This window comes from Coccomyxa subellipsoidea (assembly GCF_000258705.1).
Source record: "Coccomyxa subellipsoidea C-169, whole genome shotgun sequence".
In the NCBI taxonomy this organism is placed as follows: Eukaryota; Viridiplantae; Chlorophyta; class Trebouxiophyceae; family Coccomyxaceae; genus Coccomyxa; species Coccomyxa subellipsoidea.
In genome coordinates, this window is record NW_005178037.1 from 2512180 (window position 1) to 2531735 (window position 19556).

General features: G+C 51.2%; 3 protein-coding genes across 3 annotated transcripts; 2 read left to right on the plus strand and 1 right to left on the minus strand.

Moving 5' to 3' along the window:
• Nucleotides 1-454: 454 nt before the first annotated feature.
• On the plus strand, nucleotides 455-4400 carry COCSUDRAFT_14707 (hypothetical protein; the record flags this gene model as incomplete). The annotated part of the gene is made up of 7 exons (XM_005648828.1): nucleotides 455-556; nucleotides 719-923; nucleotides 1260-1318; nucleotides 1687-1854; nucleotides 2364-2531; nucleotides 3470-3613; nucleotides 4329-4400. The coding sequence occupies 7 exons, from the start codon at nucleotides 455-457 to the stop codon at nucleotides 4398-4400; spliced, it is 918 nt and encodes a 305-aa protein (XP_005648885.1).
• A 3614-nt stretch (nucleotides 4401-8014) lies between these two features.
• On the minus strand, nucleotides 8015-9037 carry COCSUDRAFT_62842 (hypothetical protein; the record flags this gene model as incomplete). The annotated part of the gene is made up of 2 exons (XM_005648829.1): nucleotides 8015-8352; nucleotides 8716-9037. 2 exons carry the CDS (start codon nucleotides 9035-9037, stop codon nucleotides 8015-8017), a joined length of 660 nt encoding a protein of 219 aa, XP_005648886.1.
• A 6577-nt stretch (nucleotides 9038-15614) lies between these two features.
• Nucleotides 15615-17032, plus strand: COCSUDRAFT_41577 (hypothetical protein; the record flags this gene model as incomplete). The annotated part of the gene is made up of 3 exons (XM_005648830.1): nucleotides 15615-15663; nucleotides 15981-16250; nucleotides 16695-17032. 3 exons carry the CDS (start codon nucleotides 15615-15617, stop codon nucleotides 17030-17032), a joined length of 657 nt encoding a protein of 218 aa, XP_005648887.1.
• Nucleotides 17033-19556: the final 2524 nt, after the last annotated feature.

Genomic DNA, 19556 nt, shown 5'->3' on the forward strand with positions numbered 1-19556 from the left:
CGTGCTTTCCAGAGACAAGAGGAAGTTCAGTCTTCCTTCCTAGCCTTGCGAATGGTAGATGCGGGTTGGTTGAAAGGATAAAGACTGCGGTCGACACAATCGCCAAAATTGAAAAGAACTAAGATCGTGTCCTCCTTTTAGTGTCGTCATTGACAGATTTTTTCGCTGTTGGTGGTCGTTCTACGTGATCAATCACTGTTAAAAGTATTCCAATCTCATAGCTGGTCTACGATCGGCACATAGGACACTTTTTCGGTGATTTTGAACGGATATGCTAGTGGCAAATAGGTCTTGCATCGCTGACCTCGAGCAGTGTGTCCAACGTCCCGTCTGTCGACAGAGCTCTTCTTTCTGTTCAACTAGATACTCTATCGTTTCATTCAGTTCTTTTACCTCGAGGAAGTTGAGAAAGCCTGCACAACCTGCCAGCCATCGTCCTGCCAGACCTAGTAAAATGACCAGGGAACTGCAGGCCAGCACCATCGTAGCATCTGGTGCTCCCAATGAGAGCCTGAAAGTCGGCTTCTTGGGCCTCGGCATCATGGGCGTTGCCATGGTGTGGTTCACCAACTGTACACCTTGTCATCTGGTGCTTGTGGGCTCCTACATGTCTCCAAAGGATGGTCCTCGATGTATTTCAAGATATGCTCAAGAGGTGCAACATGAACAGTGATCAAGCTGTGCATTGAATGGTGATTTAAGTCCCTTGGCTGCGCAGGCCAGGAACCTTCTAAAGGCAGGCTATGAGGTCACAGTGTGGAACCGCTCTCCTGACAAGTGCAAGCTGCTGGAGGCGGAGGGCGCCAAGGTGGCAGCTTCCCCTGAAGAGGCGGCAGCTGCCTGTGACATCACCCTCGCCATGCTGGCAGACCCCCCTGCGGCGCTGGCCGTGGCCGAGCAAGCAGTCAAGGGCCTCTCCAAGGGTGAGAGTTTCCTACTGCCTTACATATGTCCAAGCACAATTTTTCTTGTGCGTGTAATGGAGCAGTTCTTAGGTATTACACTACAATATGGCACAGCCGAAGTCTTTGTTGGAAGTCACTCATTGGGGGGCATAAACTTGTCCATGCAACAGTGTGGTGGGGAATTACTGCTATTGCATATTGCGATGCGCTGCTGATCCCAATGACTGCCTGTATGTCTCCTGGGGTTCAAATTGGAATGCATTACTCCATCCTGAGCGCCAGCGGACATCCAGTTTATGATGTGCTTACTCACTGTGACTAAGAGCTGAGGAGGCCGTGGGATTACTGATGCAGGCAAGGGTTACGTGGATGTGTCGACTGTGGACGCCGGCACCGCGCAGCACATCTGCAAGGTGCGCTGTTCTCTGCAGCATCAGACCGCTGTATTCTTCTAACCCATCTAACCTTCATGTTGATACGGTGTCGTCGCCAATGGATGCGCATACAGGCCTGCTCCTGTAGTCTCATTTGCTCACCCATTGGTGGCGCAGTCACAGCGGCATGGAGAGCAACGGCATGTCTGAGCTACTCCAGGAATGTGCTTGTCAGGGCGTGTATCTTCGTTTGAAGAAGAATCTAGGGGAGTGTGAGATCTAGTAGTGGGGCTCACCTTTTTGAGCTCACCTTTTTGAGCATACTTCCAAGCATGCACATTCCATTGCAGTGCCTGCGCGGCACGTTAGTAGTCGCTGAGTCAGCATGTGCGCCTCTTCTGGCGCAGCTGGTGCATGCGGCGGGCGCGCAGTATTTGGAGGCGCCGGTGTCGGGCTCCAAGGGACCGGCAGAGCAGGGAACGCTGATATTCCTGGCAGGGGGCGACGAAGAATTGTACCAGAGCTCTGGGCCGCTGCTGGACGTCATGGGCAAGGCCAAGTTCTTCCTAGGGCCGGTGAGGACACACTCTGCCCGCTCTTGAAGCCAAACGTTACATGTTTTTTTCTTTCAGAAAGGAGGAAGGGGAAAAACCCTGCAGCCCACCGAGGCTCACAAGTGTCTTTATCACCACTTGAAAGGTTGTTGAGGCTGTTATGTGCACAGCATATTGAATTCCGTGGCGCTGGGTGCACAAGTATAATAAGCCTGGCATGATGGTTGCACAGCTTTGCATGCACTCGAGGCATCTCTGACAACAGATGCTTCGAGTGCATGACAGATACATGAGCTGTCTGACTGCTCAGCACCCGTACTGCTCTGGACCAGCAAAATGCCCACAAGTTCTCCGGATCAAGTTCTTGCGTAGCTGACCGGCTACAATTGCGCGCAGCAATATCTCTTCCGGGGTGCAAAGACTTGCCGATTGTGTGCCACGCTGTTGGCCCTTGCAGAGCCTTAGCCACCATGCTGAATAACGGAATGCAAAATATGAATAGTTGAGTTGCAGCCTGATCTGGCACGCAGGTGGGCAAGGGGGCCGGCATGAAGCTGGTGGTGAACATGGTGATGGGCGCCTACATGGCAGCTTCCGCTGAAGGACTCGTCCTCGCAGATGCGCTCGGCCTCAAGCAGCAGGACCTCGTGGACGTTGTGGCTCTCGGCGCTGTTGCCACCCCCATGCTGGCTCTCAAGGTGTGCTTCTCAAGTACCTCATCATACCGTAGTCATCAGAACTGATCTCGTTTCCAAACTATGTCCAAGCCTCATAAAAAAGGTAACAGGCTGTAATGTCTATAGCATCCCATTAATACTGTCCGAAGCTTTTGGATGTATTTTATTCGAGAAAATGTCCGAAGAAGCTCTTGTTTTGGCAATTTGGCCTCCTAAGCCCTTCGAGATGTCCAATCTTTCGGCCATGTGCTTTTGGGTGCCAAGATGATATCTGGTTCCCCCCGTTACTGCTTGTCACCCTTGACTGCCAGATTTACTGGGCAGAATGCATGCTGTGGATTGCCCAGAGACATGAATCCCTATTTCTGCTGTGTGACACCCCTTTGACTGGGCACGTGCCTTTGTGTCTGGAGGCTTCACATCCGCCCACACTTGGTTCCACCGTCACTCAAATTAAAGGCAGAACGGGTGGTCCTTTGAAGTGTCCAGAGAAATTGGCACGCGCTGTCCTGGCAGCCCGGTGCCTTTGTTGGGGCACCGCAAAACCATGTGGTCTTGTTTAAACCGAGCAGCATGCTCCAGTTTATCTCTGACACCCGCACGTGACAGCACTCTGGCGGCAGTATTGACTGGGGTTGCCCACACAACAGTACTGTGGGGTGTGCCAGCAGGGATTACCGGCATTTTGCATCCGAGCTGATCGCATCGCGCAGCATTTCTGTGCGGGAAACTTGCCACCTCAAAATGTTGTGTCTGTTCGCCGAACCTTGCGCCATCATCGTTCACAAACAAGTGGTACCTGCCTTGAACACATAAAAAGGGGATCAGCAGCAAACCAGTCATCAGTTCAGGTGGAGCTGTCGGGCCCACCTGTGGCAATAATGCAGAGTGACTGACAAATGATGTGGGTATGTTTTCTTATGGTAAGGTCCTACGAGCATCACTCTGTGCGGCTGCAGGCGCCTGCGATGATAGATGGCAGCTATCCGACGGCGTTCCCCCTGAAGCACCAGCAGAAGGACCTGCGACTGGCGCTCGAGGCGGCCGGAGAAAGCAGCCTCAGCCTGCCAGTGGCTGCAGCAGCCAACGACCTCTATCTTGAGGTGCATTTAATTTCCCTGTGACACACTCTTGTTCTCGCAATGAATGAATGTAACAGGTGGCATCTGCAGTATCTGGCTAGTGGGCAGCTGCCATGGCGGCTTCACTGTTACTATGTGAAGCTTCTCACGTCCCATTATTATGGGGGCGCTCGACATGCACATAAGGTCTCTCATTAGAGACAAAGCGTCTGCAGTCCTTTCAAACAGGGCAGGGCACTAAACACATGGTTACTGTTGTCAGTGACGATTAGGCGTGTGCAGCCTGAAGAGCTCAGAATGATTTGGAAAGCATCAGATGCACAGGGCCTAGAGGCAGTACTGCCTACCAGGTATCACCAATTACCAATTTTCAGGTATTAGCAATGGCTAGAGCTGCAACGAGAACCCAGCATGCATATCGGCCCTGGCAGCCACCGCCACAGTAGAGAAACTCATGCAGCACTGGTTAGGTGGGATGTTGAAAGCGATAGTGCTGGAGGGATAGAAACCGGTGCAATGGCTAAATAACAACACAGCTGTCTTTTTAAAAAGATTATTTCCATCATGCAATGATCTGCCTGATTGGCAATTTGAAGAAGGATGGTGCAGCTGCAGAGCTTCAGCAGCTTCAAGAAATGCTGATGAAAAGGCATATTATACGAATTGATTTTATAGAGATGTATACGGGGTGCCTAGTGGATGAGTGGATTAAGAATATAAGCTTGATTGCCTGCAGGCTCAGGCGAAGGGGCTGGGAGACGCTGACTTCAGCGCTGTGCTTGAGAGTGTCAAGCCTGCATCTGCATGAAGAAGAAGAAGATTACATTTTTCCAGCCGTCTAGGGCTCATTCTATGAACCGACACTGCCCGCATTGCCATTCAAAAAAGCAAGTCCATTAGTGCGAGTGTGACTGTCCATATGGCCACGGTCACTATACTGAGACCGTGCACACATGCAAACAGGACCCAAAAGCATCTATTCTTTACTGGATCTGAAAGGCCGCACTGTCCATTCTCTGGGCGTCTGCATGTGAGCTCAAGGGATGGCCTGTTGATACAATTCATCTGTATGGCAAGGGCTCATGACTGATCGCCTTAGCTTTCTTGGCCCTTTGCGAGACGTAAGCAATGTGTGCACTGAGACTGGCACTCTGTTTTGCTTAGCGGTACCGTAAGCTACTTTGCGGAAGTGACCGTGTTCAATCAGACAGTGACAGGAAGGCGCAATGCATGTGCTAATGTAAGAAGCTTCAGTCATGAATCGGTAATTTGAAATATATTTCTGAGGAATTGGAGTCAAGAGCTGTGGTTGCCCTGCAAGCGTTCTGTGCATGGCGCTGACTTTGGAAGAATAACTTACTGGCATGCATGACTTGTGACGAGTCAGATTCGGGTGAAACTATTGTCGATGGCCTGGCAGAGGGGATTAAAACTGGTGCGCGACCGTGATGTTGTGTCAGGGCAGTTGCATGCGGTCTGAGCTGGTATCAACCGGTTGGCTGGGAAAGAAACTACGACTGCCATTCTTGTTAGGACTGCCTGGCCAGAGACGGCAAGCTGTCGAGGCATGATGTGCACGGATTGTTGACAGCATCGCTTTGCCAATGTGTAACTTTTGATCATGCTTCGGGCTGTTCAGGAAAGAATATGGACACACGCCAATGCTTCTCGTGGGTACTGAACGCTCACCTATCATGATCATCGGTTTGGAACGAATTTGAGACGCAAGGTAATATATACACCTAGAAGCAGCAGCTGAGCAGGCACGGCTCTCCTGGTGGCGCCAGGCTGTAATTGGTTCGAGCCCAATCCCTGGACGGGTTAGTTGGTAGAGGGTTCGAGCCCCCTCCCCTAATACGTAATGCCCGGGTTCGAGTCCTAATGGGTGCCACAATCTACATACCTTTTTTTCTTTTTTCAGGTTTCAAGGATTTAATTTTTTAAATTAGCTGCACCCCTGGCATGACTCTCAAAAGTAAGGGTGACATGTGGCTTTGTTCTATACCACAAGCTTCTCAATGGGCTGCCCTGGCTGGGCGTGACGTTATTTTCTGATCTGCTAAGAGGCATTAGTAATAAACCAGTAAGCACTGGCTGTTCTGCAAAGTGCCCTTTGTCGAAATATCTGCAAGTCGAAGTACGTACAGAATTGTGCGCTTAATAGCTTAAAATACACCTATCATTCGAGCATCATCTTTTGCCTACGAGTCTGTTCTCGGAATAACCTGATACTTTGCTCCTGGCAAGTTCGTGAGCAACATTGACTACGAAGGAACGTCGCTCGTCTATCGAAACCGAGAATGGAGGTGCGTTGATTATCAGCCGAGCAAGGTTGTGTATCCAGCTTTTAACACGTTTTTAAACAGTGAACCTCTTCTCTCTTCGCCGCCAGCTTGCAGAAACTTGGCATCAAGAGATGGATGTTGTAAGTGCATTTTGGATTCGGGTTTCGATCGTGTGAAAAAAAACTTGGATGTAAATGGCTTCAAGATGGCCTCCAGCCAATTGTTTAAGCACGTTACTGAAGTAGTGCACCTTTCCTTAATAGGACTTCCCATACCTGCCAGAGGAGCTGTGGCAGCACATATGCGGGCTGATGACGACCAAGGAGTGGGCTGCAGCCAGCGGAGCCTGCACTGCTCTGTGGCAGCTGCAGCCTCATCAGATCAACTGCACAGTGGCTGAAAACGGGGAGACTGCCTCTGCGCTGCAGTGGCTGGCAAAGCACTGGGGCCGGGCAAAAGTGGTGAAATTTGACATCCACAAAGGACAATTTGTGCAACAGAATCCCCTGAAGCTGACTCACCAGGCTCTGGGGTCCCGGTCAGCTGATCTGTCCCATGTGAGGCAACTTTGCTTCACCTGCAAGGCTCCTTTTGAGTGGAATCTGGGAAAGTTTTCTTATGGACACAGCCATTGGAGGAGCTGGCTTCTCTGGCTGCTGGAGCAAGCAAAGAGCTTGACAGTCCTATACCTCAGCGTTCCTTTTGAAGTGAAGCTAGGAGCCAGTGCAACTCTCAAGCACCTCATCTGTGATGCCACCACGACCAAGCACCCAGATTTCAGCAAGCTTGGGCATCTTGAGACAGCGTGGCTTGGTGGCATGCCGCTTCGGTATATCAGCCTCGTAGTGCCCGCAAGTCTGAAGCACCTCCGTCTGCTGGACCTTGCGCCCAGGCCATGGGTGAGGATTCCAGAGGGATGCACCCTTTCAATTGGGATTTCAGATGGGTCAGCAAGCAGCCCCTACGAGGAAACTAGCGAAGACTATGTGATTCTGTGGGTTGACAATATTGGCACATCGGTCATGCCCACAAACCAAGCACAGATGGTTGCACCACGTGCACTCAGCCTTGTGCTAAAACACGACTGTGCGGTACTCTATGGTCTGTCTTGGCATTTGTTCGCTTGCCTCTCTGTGCTAATTGTGGAAGGCAAAAGCCCACGCGTACGCTTGCCAGCCTTGAAACACCTGGCCAAGCTGTACATAAGTGGTGTTGACCACCTTGAGTTGGATTTTGAAGATGTGGAGTCCCTTGCCAGAACTGTTCAAGCAATGTCAGTCAAGTACACCAAAGGCAAAGCTGTTTTTGGGCCGGGAAGTGACGTGCTGGGCAGATTTGATCATCAGCTGGAATTCAGGGGCAAAGGCTTGCTCTACCACAATGAAGCTGCCACAGGCATGGTCTGCATGGTCCTTTTTCCAGAGCGTGTCGAACTTGCCGGCTGGGAGGCAGTGTGCGACTGCCACTGCTGCTGGGACTGCCTGGCCAGAGCAGTGCTTGAACTTGAATTGCATGTGATGATGCCATTGGCTCTGGGTGCAGACTGCTTTGATGGTCTCAGCAGCCCTCTGTGAAAGTACATGTCATACCGGTCACACGCAAACATCCGTGTAAGAAATGTCCTTTCTTCTTGACGCTTGCACGGACCGTGACCTTATCGAGATATACTCACTCTGGAAGGCTTTTCAGCAGACTGATGCCTCGCAAAAAATAACATAACTATACATCTAACGAAACAACTACCACATTCAAGAGCAGCCGCAGCACAACTAGATTGGCAAACAATCACAAGATCAATTTGTCTCCTCTATGCCTGGTGTTGATGTTGACATGAACAGCAGGAAAGTGGGAAAAAGTCAAAATGTCTCTGGCTAGCCGTTGAGACAGCTCGACTTGAGAACATGCCAAACCCAGCACAGCAACATGAAATGCACAGTGCAATTTAATGCATTTCTGCGGTGCAGCCTTGCTTCTGCTGCACCGTCAATGCGGCCAACTCTCATCACATTACCACTGTCAAACATTTGTCCCTTTGTGCTGTAGTGCTTCAGCTGCAAAGCTCCGTGCATGGGCCTTCCCAAGCCTCCTGTCTGCGGCTTCCTTTCAGTCTTTTCTGTCTTGACAGATATCCAGCCCCTCAAGTGTCATTCATCACCTGCTCTGTTGCGCGCAGGTTTACCTCAGCTGCCTGCAGGTTCCCCTTTGCGAGGATGTTATCTCTGCGCAGGTTCCTGACAACTGCCGCCTGTTTCCTGGCAGCTTCCTCCATCTCCTGCATGCGCGCACGCAGCTTCCTGTTCTCCTGCTCCAGCTGCCGGCGCTGGGCCTGCGACGATCTGAAAATCCGACAGAAGTCGTCTGCGCTTACGTCACCCTCGGTGACAGCCAGGGTCATGTCACCCTTAGCCACAGGCTGATCCTTGCTGGCAATGCTGCGCGCATTGCCCTCTGAGCATTGGTACACAACAGCCCCTCCTGCATTCACACAGTCACTATACATCACTTTTCAACAACTGAAGGCTGATCTGATGCGCAGCTCACTTTGTCCGAGCCAGCACCCAGCATGACATTCAGACACTTGACCACACAATTGCATGCGGCCAAAATAAGTGCAATACAACAAAAATATGAAATAGGAAAGTATACTTCGCCCTAAGGTACTGTGCACACGGGCACTCAAAAAGTTAGACACGTCCGACGTGTCTAGTCTTATCCCCTGGTGAATGCCAGACAAGGTGCAAATCTGGTCAGTCTTAGGAGTCTGGCCCAAGAGTTAGAGTCTCGGGGCAGACCATGGCATCACATTCTGAAGCACAAGAGTTGTTCAGGAGACCTGACCTGCGAGCTGATCTGCATCTGTGCGCGGCTTCTTGCGGCTTCCCTGCTGCATGCCAGGCTGGCGAGGCAGAGACCACTCCTGCTGAAGGATCGCACCCGCTGCCTGCTCCCCTTCAATGCCACTGTCGCCGCTGCCACTGTCTTGGCTGCCTGGGTCTGAGCAGCTGTCTGGGTTCTGCCTGTGGATCTTCTCTGCGGCTTCCTGCGCAGCTGCGCGCACTGGCCGGTCCGTGCTTGGAGGCAGTGTGGCAGGCTGGTCATTGGTTATGAATGCTGCCTGGAAACCAGCATTCCAGGTAATTTGCTGCGGAGTGTACTGCATAGGCACCTGTGTGAGTACTGCCTTTGGGTGGCTTGCCTTCCTTCCTGCACAAACATCACGTGCTGCTCAGTGCTGGTAGACCAACAAATGGTACAAATTGCTTGAAGGACAGCATGCCGTGTACCGAGCTTGCAGACCAGGCAGCCTGGACATGTAAGCTTATGCTGTACTGCATTGAGACAAGGCAACTTGAGAGATGATTACTGATATGTGTCAGCAGATGACGCATGCAGCATGCAATTGGGAGCTCATTAGCATGCACCGGTCGGTACCTGCTTTGGCCCGTTCTGCGCGCCAGGCTTTTGCAAGCCTGGCAGCAATAGCTGGGTTTGGTGTTGTACCTATCTCCTCAGCCACTGCCTTCAGGCCTTTGTACTTTGCGCCCTGCATACCAGGCGTGCAAAGCATATTGCATGTGGACTTGTGAGGTGGGACATGCTGCTTGCAGCAAGGATGGAAGCATCTCGAAATGATAACGTAGGCGAATTTGACTGACAGATAGGCACTGATCTTGAAGAGATTAGGCAGACCTGTGGGGACGGCAAACGTACATGATGGATGCATTGGCAGCGTCACTGTGTGGTACTCCTTTCGCTGTCCAGCCAACTTCCAAGGGAAGTCCTGTTCACATACACATCAACAGAGATGCTGCTGATGTCAACATTATCACGACGTAAAGCGTCAATGCCATTTCGTCTCCTCCACGTATGCCTCAGGCATGATGCTTGTAATCTCAATATAGTCAAAGCGTGGCAAGCAAAGCTTCGCACACTCTGTAAGGGACAACAGACGAGGCTACTCGCCTGTGTTACTGCGCCTGCAGCATTCCCTGATGTACTCGTGCAAGATTCTTGTCGCAGTCCCGTCGTCCATTGCAGCTCGTTTCACAAGAGCAGCTACAGTAACACCTGTGTACTCGGGACTGCTCTCACACAGAGGAATGTGGGCGTGCGCAATAGCTGCATTGTCACGGAGTGAGTTTGCATGTGATGATCTCTGAAGTGAGAACTTTCCATTGCCTGTTTTGGCACGTCAGATGGACACGTCATCGAGAAGCTTCCAAAGCGCAAAGAAGCAGGGGGTCTCACAATTTAAATTTATATTCGAATTAATGGAGAAAGCAACGGAGCTGAATTAGGTTAGAATTCAGCAACAGGGAACCAACAATGGGTACATGGTCGCTCTGACCACCTTACAAACATAATGACACTGGTCTGGCATGGCCCTGTTCTTGATGCAATTGATCACATTTTGCATTACTGCTACGTGCCAATGCAGTGTGTACTGCACTGGTGATCATGTTGGTCCGAGACATGGGTCTTCAACTGCCTGGCTTCAAGGAAAGCAAAGTACTCTTGCCACATGGGCGAATCTTGGTGAACCTGCTTCTCATGTCTCCATTTCAAGCTAATTCCGCAGGCTATCAACGCATTCTTGTTGCTGGACCCTCAACAAGCCTCAGGCTGCTGATCAGTGCATTTTGCGTTCCCGCCACCCTCTGCTCCCGCTTGATAAGCTATGCCTGTTTGATCAATGCTGCTTGCTGCTCGATCAATTTCTCCCTGCTGCTAACTATAGCAGTCTGCTCCTTTATATATGCTGCTTGCTTTTTGCTTTTACCGCGGCGGCCCTGGATCAATGCCTTTGACTTCTGAACGACGCCTATCAGCCTATCTATCTCCATTTGCAAATGCAGTCTGCAGGAAGCGGTGATGATGAAGGGAAGATAGCAAACCTCCATTCTTGGGTTTCTGGGTGTCCAAGACGAACTCCCAATAGGGGCAATCCTGGTGTTCTATCGTCGGAAATGATCTTGCCTCAAAATCGGATCATCTGCGAGAGGATTCCTGTGAGCTTCCACGCCTCTGATTAAAAGCTAAGACACCTGAAACTCTACCCTTACGCAAGACATGGTCCCCCCAATTTGGCACGTGCAAGTCATGCCAGGACGTGCCGAATTTCCCCTCTGTGATCAATGCCAAAGGCTACAATTCTATGCTCATAGAATGCCTGCATATGGCTGGAGTGTGCAGGCCCGTATGCATGCAATGGCAAGTAATAGCAATTCTTGATGCACATGGGGGGTTTCTTAAGAGCCTGAGAGAATGTCTGCATCACAAGCCGGATTACGATGTAAATGCGCATGCAGCAAGGCCGCACGGATGCGCATACTGAAAGACCAAGCAACACTCCAAAAGTGGCTCAAAAGATTATTCAACGCAATGGTCGCATAATGTATAGTGTCAATCAAACGTTTCTTGTTCTCTTCAAGCAGTCCATGCAACACATGCAGTCACAGGCGCCTTCCCAGCCATCAGACTCTTGCTTCTTCGACAGCCTGTAAGATACAAGCCCAACACCTGCATCCATTGTTCCCACAAGAGCCTTCCCTTCATTCCTCAGGTGCCTAGCAAAACACCGCGACTCCTCTGATCCAACATCGGGCTTGCATCTCACTGCAAAGGACTGCACACATTTGGCAGTCAGCGCAGGATCTTCAAACTTCACACGCAAAGAGCCGCCGCTGCGCACGCAGATCTTTGTGAGATGCCTGGAAGCAGGAATGACTACTTCCAGATCAGCTGCCTCCACAAATAGCGAAGAGAGGCAGGCGAACTTGGCCAAGCTCATGATCACAAGACTCCCACCGCTGATGCTGAGACTAGAGATGCCTGACAAGGCCTCACAGCCATTATACAGAGCAGTCCATAGAGCAAAGTCTGCGTCTGTCACAGACAGGCTGCTCACTCTCTGAGCTGCACTCATCTCACTGCGGCTATTCATCTCCCTGACAACCCTTTCTACACTCCAATTGCCGCATCGCTGCCGCAGAGACACATTCAAGTGCACCGAGCACTCGGCTGGCAGACTCAAAGCCATGGAAAGCACTGCATCGTCCAAACACAAATGTTTCAGACCCACAGGCATCTGCACTGTCTTGTGGCCGTCTCTGCAAGCCTTGACAGTTCCACAGAGCATGAGTGTCTGCAGGTTTGGCACGCTGCTCAATAGAGTCACGTAGTCATGCTCGCAGATCTGCATGTGCAGGATCAGGTGTGCTAGCCCTGGCAAGACAGGCAAGGGGAACCACTTTTCTGCTTTCAGCTCCAGTGCTTTCAAGGTGCGTGCTTCTGCCAGCAGCCAGGTCACCCATGACACCCAATGACTGTCCTGGTAGAACTTCAAGAATTTGCCGGGCTGCACAGTCAGCGCTCTCAGATTTTTCGGCAGAGAAGCAATTTCACTGTTGAAACACTCGGGCCTTGATGCCTCGTACTCCAAACTGATGCGACTGGCTTCTCTCCAGTGGTTGACCATCCACAAGGCGGCAGCTTCATTGTACGTGTCAATCTTTGACTCGTAGTGTGAGAGATGGCACTCTAGGCTGTCGGGCTGCAGCTTCCGGGTAGCTGCACAGGTGCCACTGGCTTTGACCCACTTCTTGGTAGTCAGATGGCTGGCAATCCGCCTCCAGATGTCCTCTGGCAGGCTTGGAGTCTGCCTGGCCCTGGCAGCCTGTGAGGCAAGCCAAAGGTTTAAGGCTCTCCACGCCTAATAAGGCAGTTGAAGGGTATTTCCTGGCCCAGAAGGGGGTTCCCTGGCGATCCTTTCTATGTTCGATTGTGGTCGTTTGCGATGATCAGGACGGATGTCTGTCACTAAATATTCTGTATGATGGCTGTTCGACAGGCTCCCTCAGTGGAATTCGCTTCTGGCGGGTACTAGAAACCTACTCCTTGGCAAAGGTAAGAAAGCAGTGGTAGTGTTGGCAAGTGCAAGGCGAAAGAGAGCTTACCGATCTGGTACAAACCATGAGGGGTGCTCTTCAATCAACGAGATAGAGCACTCCCAAGGGGAAGCTCAAGCAGAACGCAACAGGGGTTGTGAGCTACTGGAGCACTTTGGCACAGCAAGGCCTGCTGGCAGCACTAAGAGCAAGAGAGGAAATTACTGTAAAAAAAGCTTCTAGAAAGCCGCTATCTGCAAGTGTGGGAAATAGGATGTGGCAACCGGTGTCTGCATATCCTATTTTCGGAAACTGTGCGAAGGTGCCTTTGCTATGCTTAAACAGGCAATAGCCAAAGGCTTCGATCGTAAGTGGGACAGCAGAGATGCAACTTGCATCATGCAAGCACATTTGATGTTTGTGCAGCATTGATTTGAAACCGTGAAAGTGCGGTCTGCGCAGAGAACATAAAGCATAGGCCTCTCTTTAAGATGTTCTACAGACACAGAAGGACTTTTGCGCTCAGTTGACAGGTGAGAAGGTAGGACAGGATTGTTGTACCCAAACGTCGGGGAATACTACAAGCGAATTAACGTTATATCGCTCACTTTGCAGATCCGTTGCGTTTTGCACGATATTCACTCTTTTAAAGCCCCAAGCCACATTCAGAACAGAAAGTATGCTTCGTGGTCGAACTGCAGCTGGTGTCACCTATCTCTTTTTGGCAGGTTGCCCACTGAACGAAGGCTGGACAGCCATAGCAGCCAACAACAATGGGAGGTCGCTGCTGTGCTTCCACCCGATCCCCAGATGTGTGCTTCTACCTCACCGGCAGCTTTTCCATATTGCACTGGCCACCTGCTAGAGTGCGCTTGCCCCAGCTGCCTGAGTTGTAGAGTTGTAGAACAGTGGGGGACTTGGTCCTACTTGGATCCGGTCTTCCAACAGTGGTTATGGCAGTTAGCACCCTGTACTCCCGCTTTGCCACTGGATGTATCTTGTGTTTCATGGTTACAGCGTTTGATGTGGGGAGATTGTTGTTGGTGTGAGTGCAGGGACAGATCTACACAACCTCGAAGGCAGTGGCTGCGGCAAGACGTGTGCTGCCAACTGAGGCTTTGCCGCAAGGCTTGCACAGCCTCAGCCTGATCGCCGCGATACATCATTACCTTATAAAGCCCTGTCTGGAGACCAGCCTAGGTTGAAGCACCAGCTAGCAGAATTGGACCCTCAGGAGTGACTCCACATGGCACAAGCCCTGGTTCTCGACGCCTATACAAGGGGAGTATATGAGAGAGATAGTGGCTGTCAGGGGGGCACAGTGAAGGAGCTGAAAATTCTGAACAACAGAGTAGTGTACAGAGAGGCTGCAAGAGGCGCTGCACAGAGCGAGCAGGGCTTGCAGCTGATTGCGACTCAGCCAAGAATGCACGCAGCACGGCTGGAAACTAGATTACTGCCTCAGAGCAATGGTTGTTGACCGGGGCGGGGTGTGGCACGGGTTTATAGGTCTTTTTCAGATTAAAGAATCACAGACAACGCGATAAGAGGAGAGCGCAGAGGGAGCCTGCGCTGCAAATGGAGATAGATAGGCTAATACGCGTCGTTCAGAAGTCAAAGGCATTGTTCCAGGGCCGCCGCGGTAAAAGCGAAAAGCAAGCAGCATTTATAAAAGAGCAGACTGCTATAATTAGCAGCAGGGAGCAATTGATCGAGCAGCAAGCAGCATTGATCAAACAGGCATAATTTATCAAGCGGGAGCAGAAGGTGGCGAGAACGCAAAATGCATTGATCAGCAGCCTGAGGCTTGTTGAGGGTCCAGCAACAAGAATGCATTGATAGCTTGGAATGGAGACATGAGAAACAGGTTCACCAAGATTCGCCCATGTGGCAAGAGTACTTTGCTTTCCTTGAAGCCAGGCAGTTGAAGACCCACGTCCCGGACCAACATGATCGCCAGTGCAGTACACACTGCATTGGTACGTAGCAGTAATGCAAAATGTGATCAATTGCATCAAGAACAGGGCCATGCCAGACCAGTGTCATCATGTTTGTGAGGTGGTCAGAACCATGTGCCCATTGTTGGTTCCCTTTGCTGAGTATTAAGCTATTTCAGCTCCGTTGCTATCTCCACTGATTTCGAGCTCAAATTCAAATTGTGAGACCTTCTTTGTGCTTTGGAAGCTTCTCGATGACGTGTCCATCTGACGTGCCAAAACAGGCAATGGGAAGATCTCCTTGAGAGATCATCACATGCAATCTCACTCCGTGACAATGCAGCTATTGCGCACGCCCACATTCCTCTGTGTGAGAGCAGTCCCGATTACACATGTGTTACTGTAGCTGCCCTTGTGAAACGAGCTGCAATGGACGACAGGACTGCGACAGGAATCTTGCACGAGTACATCAGGGAATGCTGCAGGCGCAGTAACACAGGCGAGTAGCCTCGTCTATTGTCCCTTACAGAGTGTGCGAAGCTTTGCTTGCCACGCTTTAACAATATTGAGATTACAAGCATCATGCGTGAGGCATATGTGTAATCTGGGAGGTGCAGACGAAGCTTCAAGTCGTGACAATGTTGACATCAGCAGCATCTCGATTGATGTTTATATGAACAGGACTTCCCTTGGAATTTGGCTGGACAGCAAAAGGAGTACCAAAGAGTGACGCTGCCAACGCATCCATCATGTACGTTTGCCGCTCCCCACAGGTCTGCCTAATCTCTGCAAGATCAGTGCCTTTCTGTCAGTCAAATTCGCCTACGTTATCATTTCGAGATGCTTGCATCCTTCCTGCAAGCAGCATGTCCCACCTCACAAGTCCACATGCAATATGCTTTGCACGCTTGGTATGCAGGGCGCAAAGTACAGAGGCCTGAAGGCAGTGGCTGAGGAGATAGGTACAACACCAAACCCAGGTGTTGCTGCCAGGCTTGCAAAAGCCTGGCGCGCAGAACGGGCCAAAGCAGGTACCGTCCGGTGCATGCTAATGAGCTCCCAATTGAGCTCCCAATTGCACGCTGCATGCGTCATCTGCTGACACATCATGTGATATCAGTATTCATCTCTCAAATTGCCTTGTCTCAATGCAGTACAGCATAAGCTTACATGTCCAGGCTGCCTTGTCTGCAAGCTCGGTACACGGCATGCTGTCCTTCAAGCAATTTGTACCATTTGTTGGTCTACCAGCACTAAGCAGCACGTGATGTTTGTGCAGGAAGGAAGGCAAGCCACCCAAAGGCAGTACTCGCACAGGTGCCCATGCAGTACACTCCGCAGCAAAATACCTGGAATGCTGGTTTCCAGGCAGCATTCATAACCAATGACCAGCCTGCCACACTGCCTCCAAGCACGGACCGGCCAGTGCGCGCAGCTGCGCAGGAAGCTGCAGAGAAGATCCACAGGCAGAACCCAGACAGCTGCTCAGACCCAGGCAGCCAAGACAGTGGCAGCGGCGACAGTGGCATTGAAGGGGAGCAGGCAGCGGGTGCGATCCTTCAGCAGGAGTGGTCTCTGCCTCGCCAGCCTGGCATGCAGCAGGGAAGCCGCAAGAAGCCGCGCACAGATGCAGATCAGCTCGCAGGTCAGGTCTCCTGAACAAGTCATGTGCTTCAGAATGAGATGCCATGGTCTGCCCCGAGACTTGAACTCTTGGGCCAGAATCCTAAGACTGACCAAGTTTGCACCTTGAGTGGCATTCATTAGGGGATAAGAAGTGTCTAACTTTTTGAGTGCCCGTGTGCACAGTACCTTAGGGCAAAGTATACCTTCCCATTTCACGTTTTTGTTGTATTGCACTTATTTTGGCCGCATGCAATGGGGTGGTCAAGTGTCTGCATGTCATGCTGGGTGCTGGCTCAGACAAAGTGAGCTGCGCATCAGTCAGCCTTCAGTTGTTGGAAAGTGATGTGTTGTGACTGTGTGACTGCAGGAGGGGCTCTTGTGTACCACTGCTCAGAGGGCAATGCGCGCAGCATTGCCAGCAAGGATCAGCCTGTGGCTAAGGGTGATATGACCCTGCCTGTCATCGAGGGTGACGTAAGCGCAGACGACTTCTGCCGGATTATCAGATCGTCGCAGGCCCTGCGCCGGCAGCTTGAGCAGGAGAACAGGAAGCTGCGTGCGCGCATGCAGGAGATGGAGGAAGCCACCAGGAAGCAGGCGGCAGTTGTCAGGAGCCTGCGCAGAGATAACATCCTCGCAAAGGGGAACCTGCAGGCAGCTGAGGTAAAGCTGCGCGCAACAGAGCAGGTGATGAATGACACTTGAGGGGCTGGATATCTGTCAAGACAGAAAAGACTGAAAGGAAGCCGCAGACAGGAGGCTTGGAAAGGCCCATGCACGGAGCTTTGCAGCTGAAGCACTGCAGCACAAAGGGACAGTTGTTTGACAGCAGTACCGTGATGAGAATTGGCCGCATTGACGGTGCAGCAGAAGCAAGGCTGCACCGCAGAAGTGCACTGTGCATTTCATGTTGCTGTGCTGGGTTTTGCATCTTATCGAGTTGAGCAGTCTCAACAGCTAGCCAGAGACATTTAGAATTCTCCCCACTTTCCTGCTGCTAATGTCAACATCCACACCAGGCATATAGGAGAAAATTAATCTTGTGACTGCTTGCCAATCTGCTTCTGCTGCGGCTGCTCTTGAACTTGGCGGTTGTTTCATTAGATATACTGTTATGTTTGTTTGCAAGGCATCAGTCTGCTGAGAAGCATTCCAGAGTGAGTATATCTCGATAAGATTACAGTCCGTCCAAGCGTCAAGAAGAGCGGACATATCTTACACGTATGGTTGCGTGTGACGGTATGACATGTACTTTCACAGAGGGTGACACAATTAAACCAGTCTGCACTCAGTGCTAATGGCATCATCACATGCGATTCAAATTCAAGCATCAGACAACCCCTGCTCTGGCCAAGCAGTCCCAGCAGCAGTGGCACTCACACACTGCCTCCCAGCCGGCAAATTCGTCACGCTCTGGGAAAAGGACCATGCAGACCATGCCTGTGGCAGCATAATAGCGGTAGGAAAAGCCTTTGCCCCTCAGTGCCAGCTGATGATTAAACCTGCCCAGCACGTCGCTTCGCACGCCCGCACGCCCGCAAACAGCTTTGCCTTTGGTGTACTTGACTGACATTGCTTGAACAGTTCTGGCAAGGCATTCCACATCTTCAAAATCCAACTCAAGGTGGTCAACGCCACTTATGTACAATTTGGCCAGGTGCTTCAAGGCTGGCAAGCGTACGCGCAGAGTTTTGCCTTCCACAATCAGCACAGAGAGGCAAGCGAACAAGTGCCAAGACAGTCCATACATTACCGCACAGTCGTGTTTTAGCACAAGGCTGAGTGCACGTGGTGGAACCATCTGAGCTTGGTTCGTGGGCATGACTGATTTGCCAATATTGTCAACCCACAGATCCACGCAGCCTTCGCTAGTTTCCACGTAGGGGCTGCTTGCTGACCCATCTGAACTCCCAATTGAAAGGGTGCATCCCTCTGGAATCCTCACCCCTGGCCTCGGGGCAAGGTCCAGCAGACGCAGGTGCTTCAAACTCGCAGGCACTACGAGACTGATTTATCTAAGCGGCATGCCACCGAGCCACGCCGTCTCTAGATACCCAAGCTTGCTGAAATCTGGGTGCTTGGTCGTGGTGGCATCACAGATGAGGTGCTTGAGAGCTGCCCTGGCTCCTAGCTTCACTGCAAAAGGAACGCTGAGGTCTAAGACCGTCAAGCTCTTTGCTTGCTCCAGCAGCCACAGAATCCAGCTCCTCCAATTGCTGTGTCCGTAAGAGAACTTTCCCAGATTCCACTCAAAAGGAGCCTTGCAGGTGAAGCAAAGTTGCCTCACATGGGACAGATCAGCTGACCGGGACCCCAGAGCCTGGTGAGTCAGCTTCAGGGGATTCTCTTGCACATATTGTCCTTTGTGGATGTCAAATTTCACCAATGTTGCCCGGCCCCAGTGCTTTGCCAGCCACTGCAGCGCAGAGGCAGTCTTGCCATTTTTAGCCAGTGTGCAATTGATCTGATGAGGCTGCAGCTGCCATAGAGCAGTGCAGGCTCCGCTGGCTTTAGCCCACTCCTTGGTCGTCATCAGCCCGCATATGTGCTGCCACAGCTCCTCTGGCAGGTATGGGAAATCCTGTTTAGCAAAGGAGAACTACTTCAAAAACGTGCTGAAATATCTGGCTGGAGGCCATCTTGAAGCCAATTACACCCAAGCTTTTTAACACACGATCGAAATCTGAATCCAAATTCGACTTACAACATCCATCTCTTGATGCCAAGTTTCTGCAAGCTGGCGGCGAAGTGAGAAGAGGTTCATTGACTAAAAACGTGTTGAAAGCTGGATACACAACCCTTGCCCGGCTGATAATTCACGCACCTCCATTCTCGGTTTCGATAGACGAGCGACGTTCCTTCGTGGTCGGGATGTTGCTCACCAACTCGCCAGGAAGCAAAGTGTCAGTTTACTTCGAGAACAGAGTCGTAGATAAAAGAGGATGCTCGAATGCTCAGTGTACTTCAAGCTGTTAAGCGCACATTTCTGTACGTGGTTCGACTAGCAAATAATTCGACAATGGGCACTTTGCAGAGCAACCAGTGCTTACTATTTTATTACTAATGCCTCTTAGCAGATCAGAAATTACGTGACGCCCAGCCAGGGCAGTCCATTGAGCAGCTTGTAAATGAATTAGAGGAGAGCCTACACAGACGCAATCCTTTTACAGACCAGACACATGCAGACAAACAGAACACAAAAGGCAAACAACACCATAGTGACAAGTGG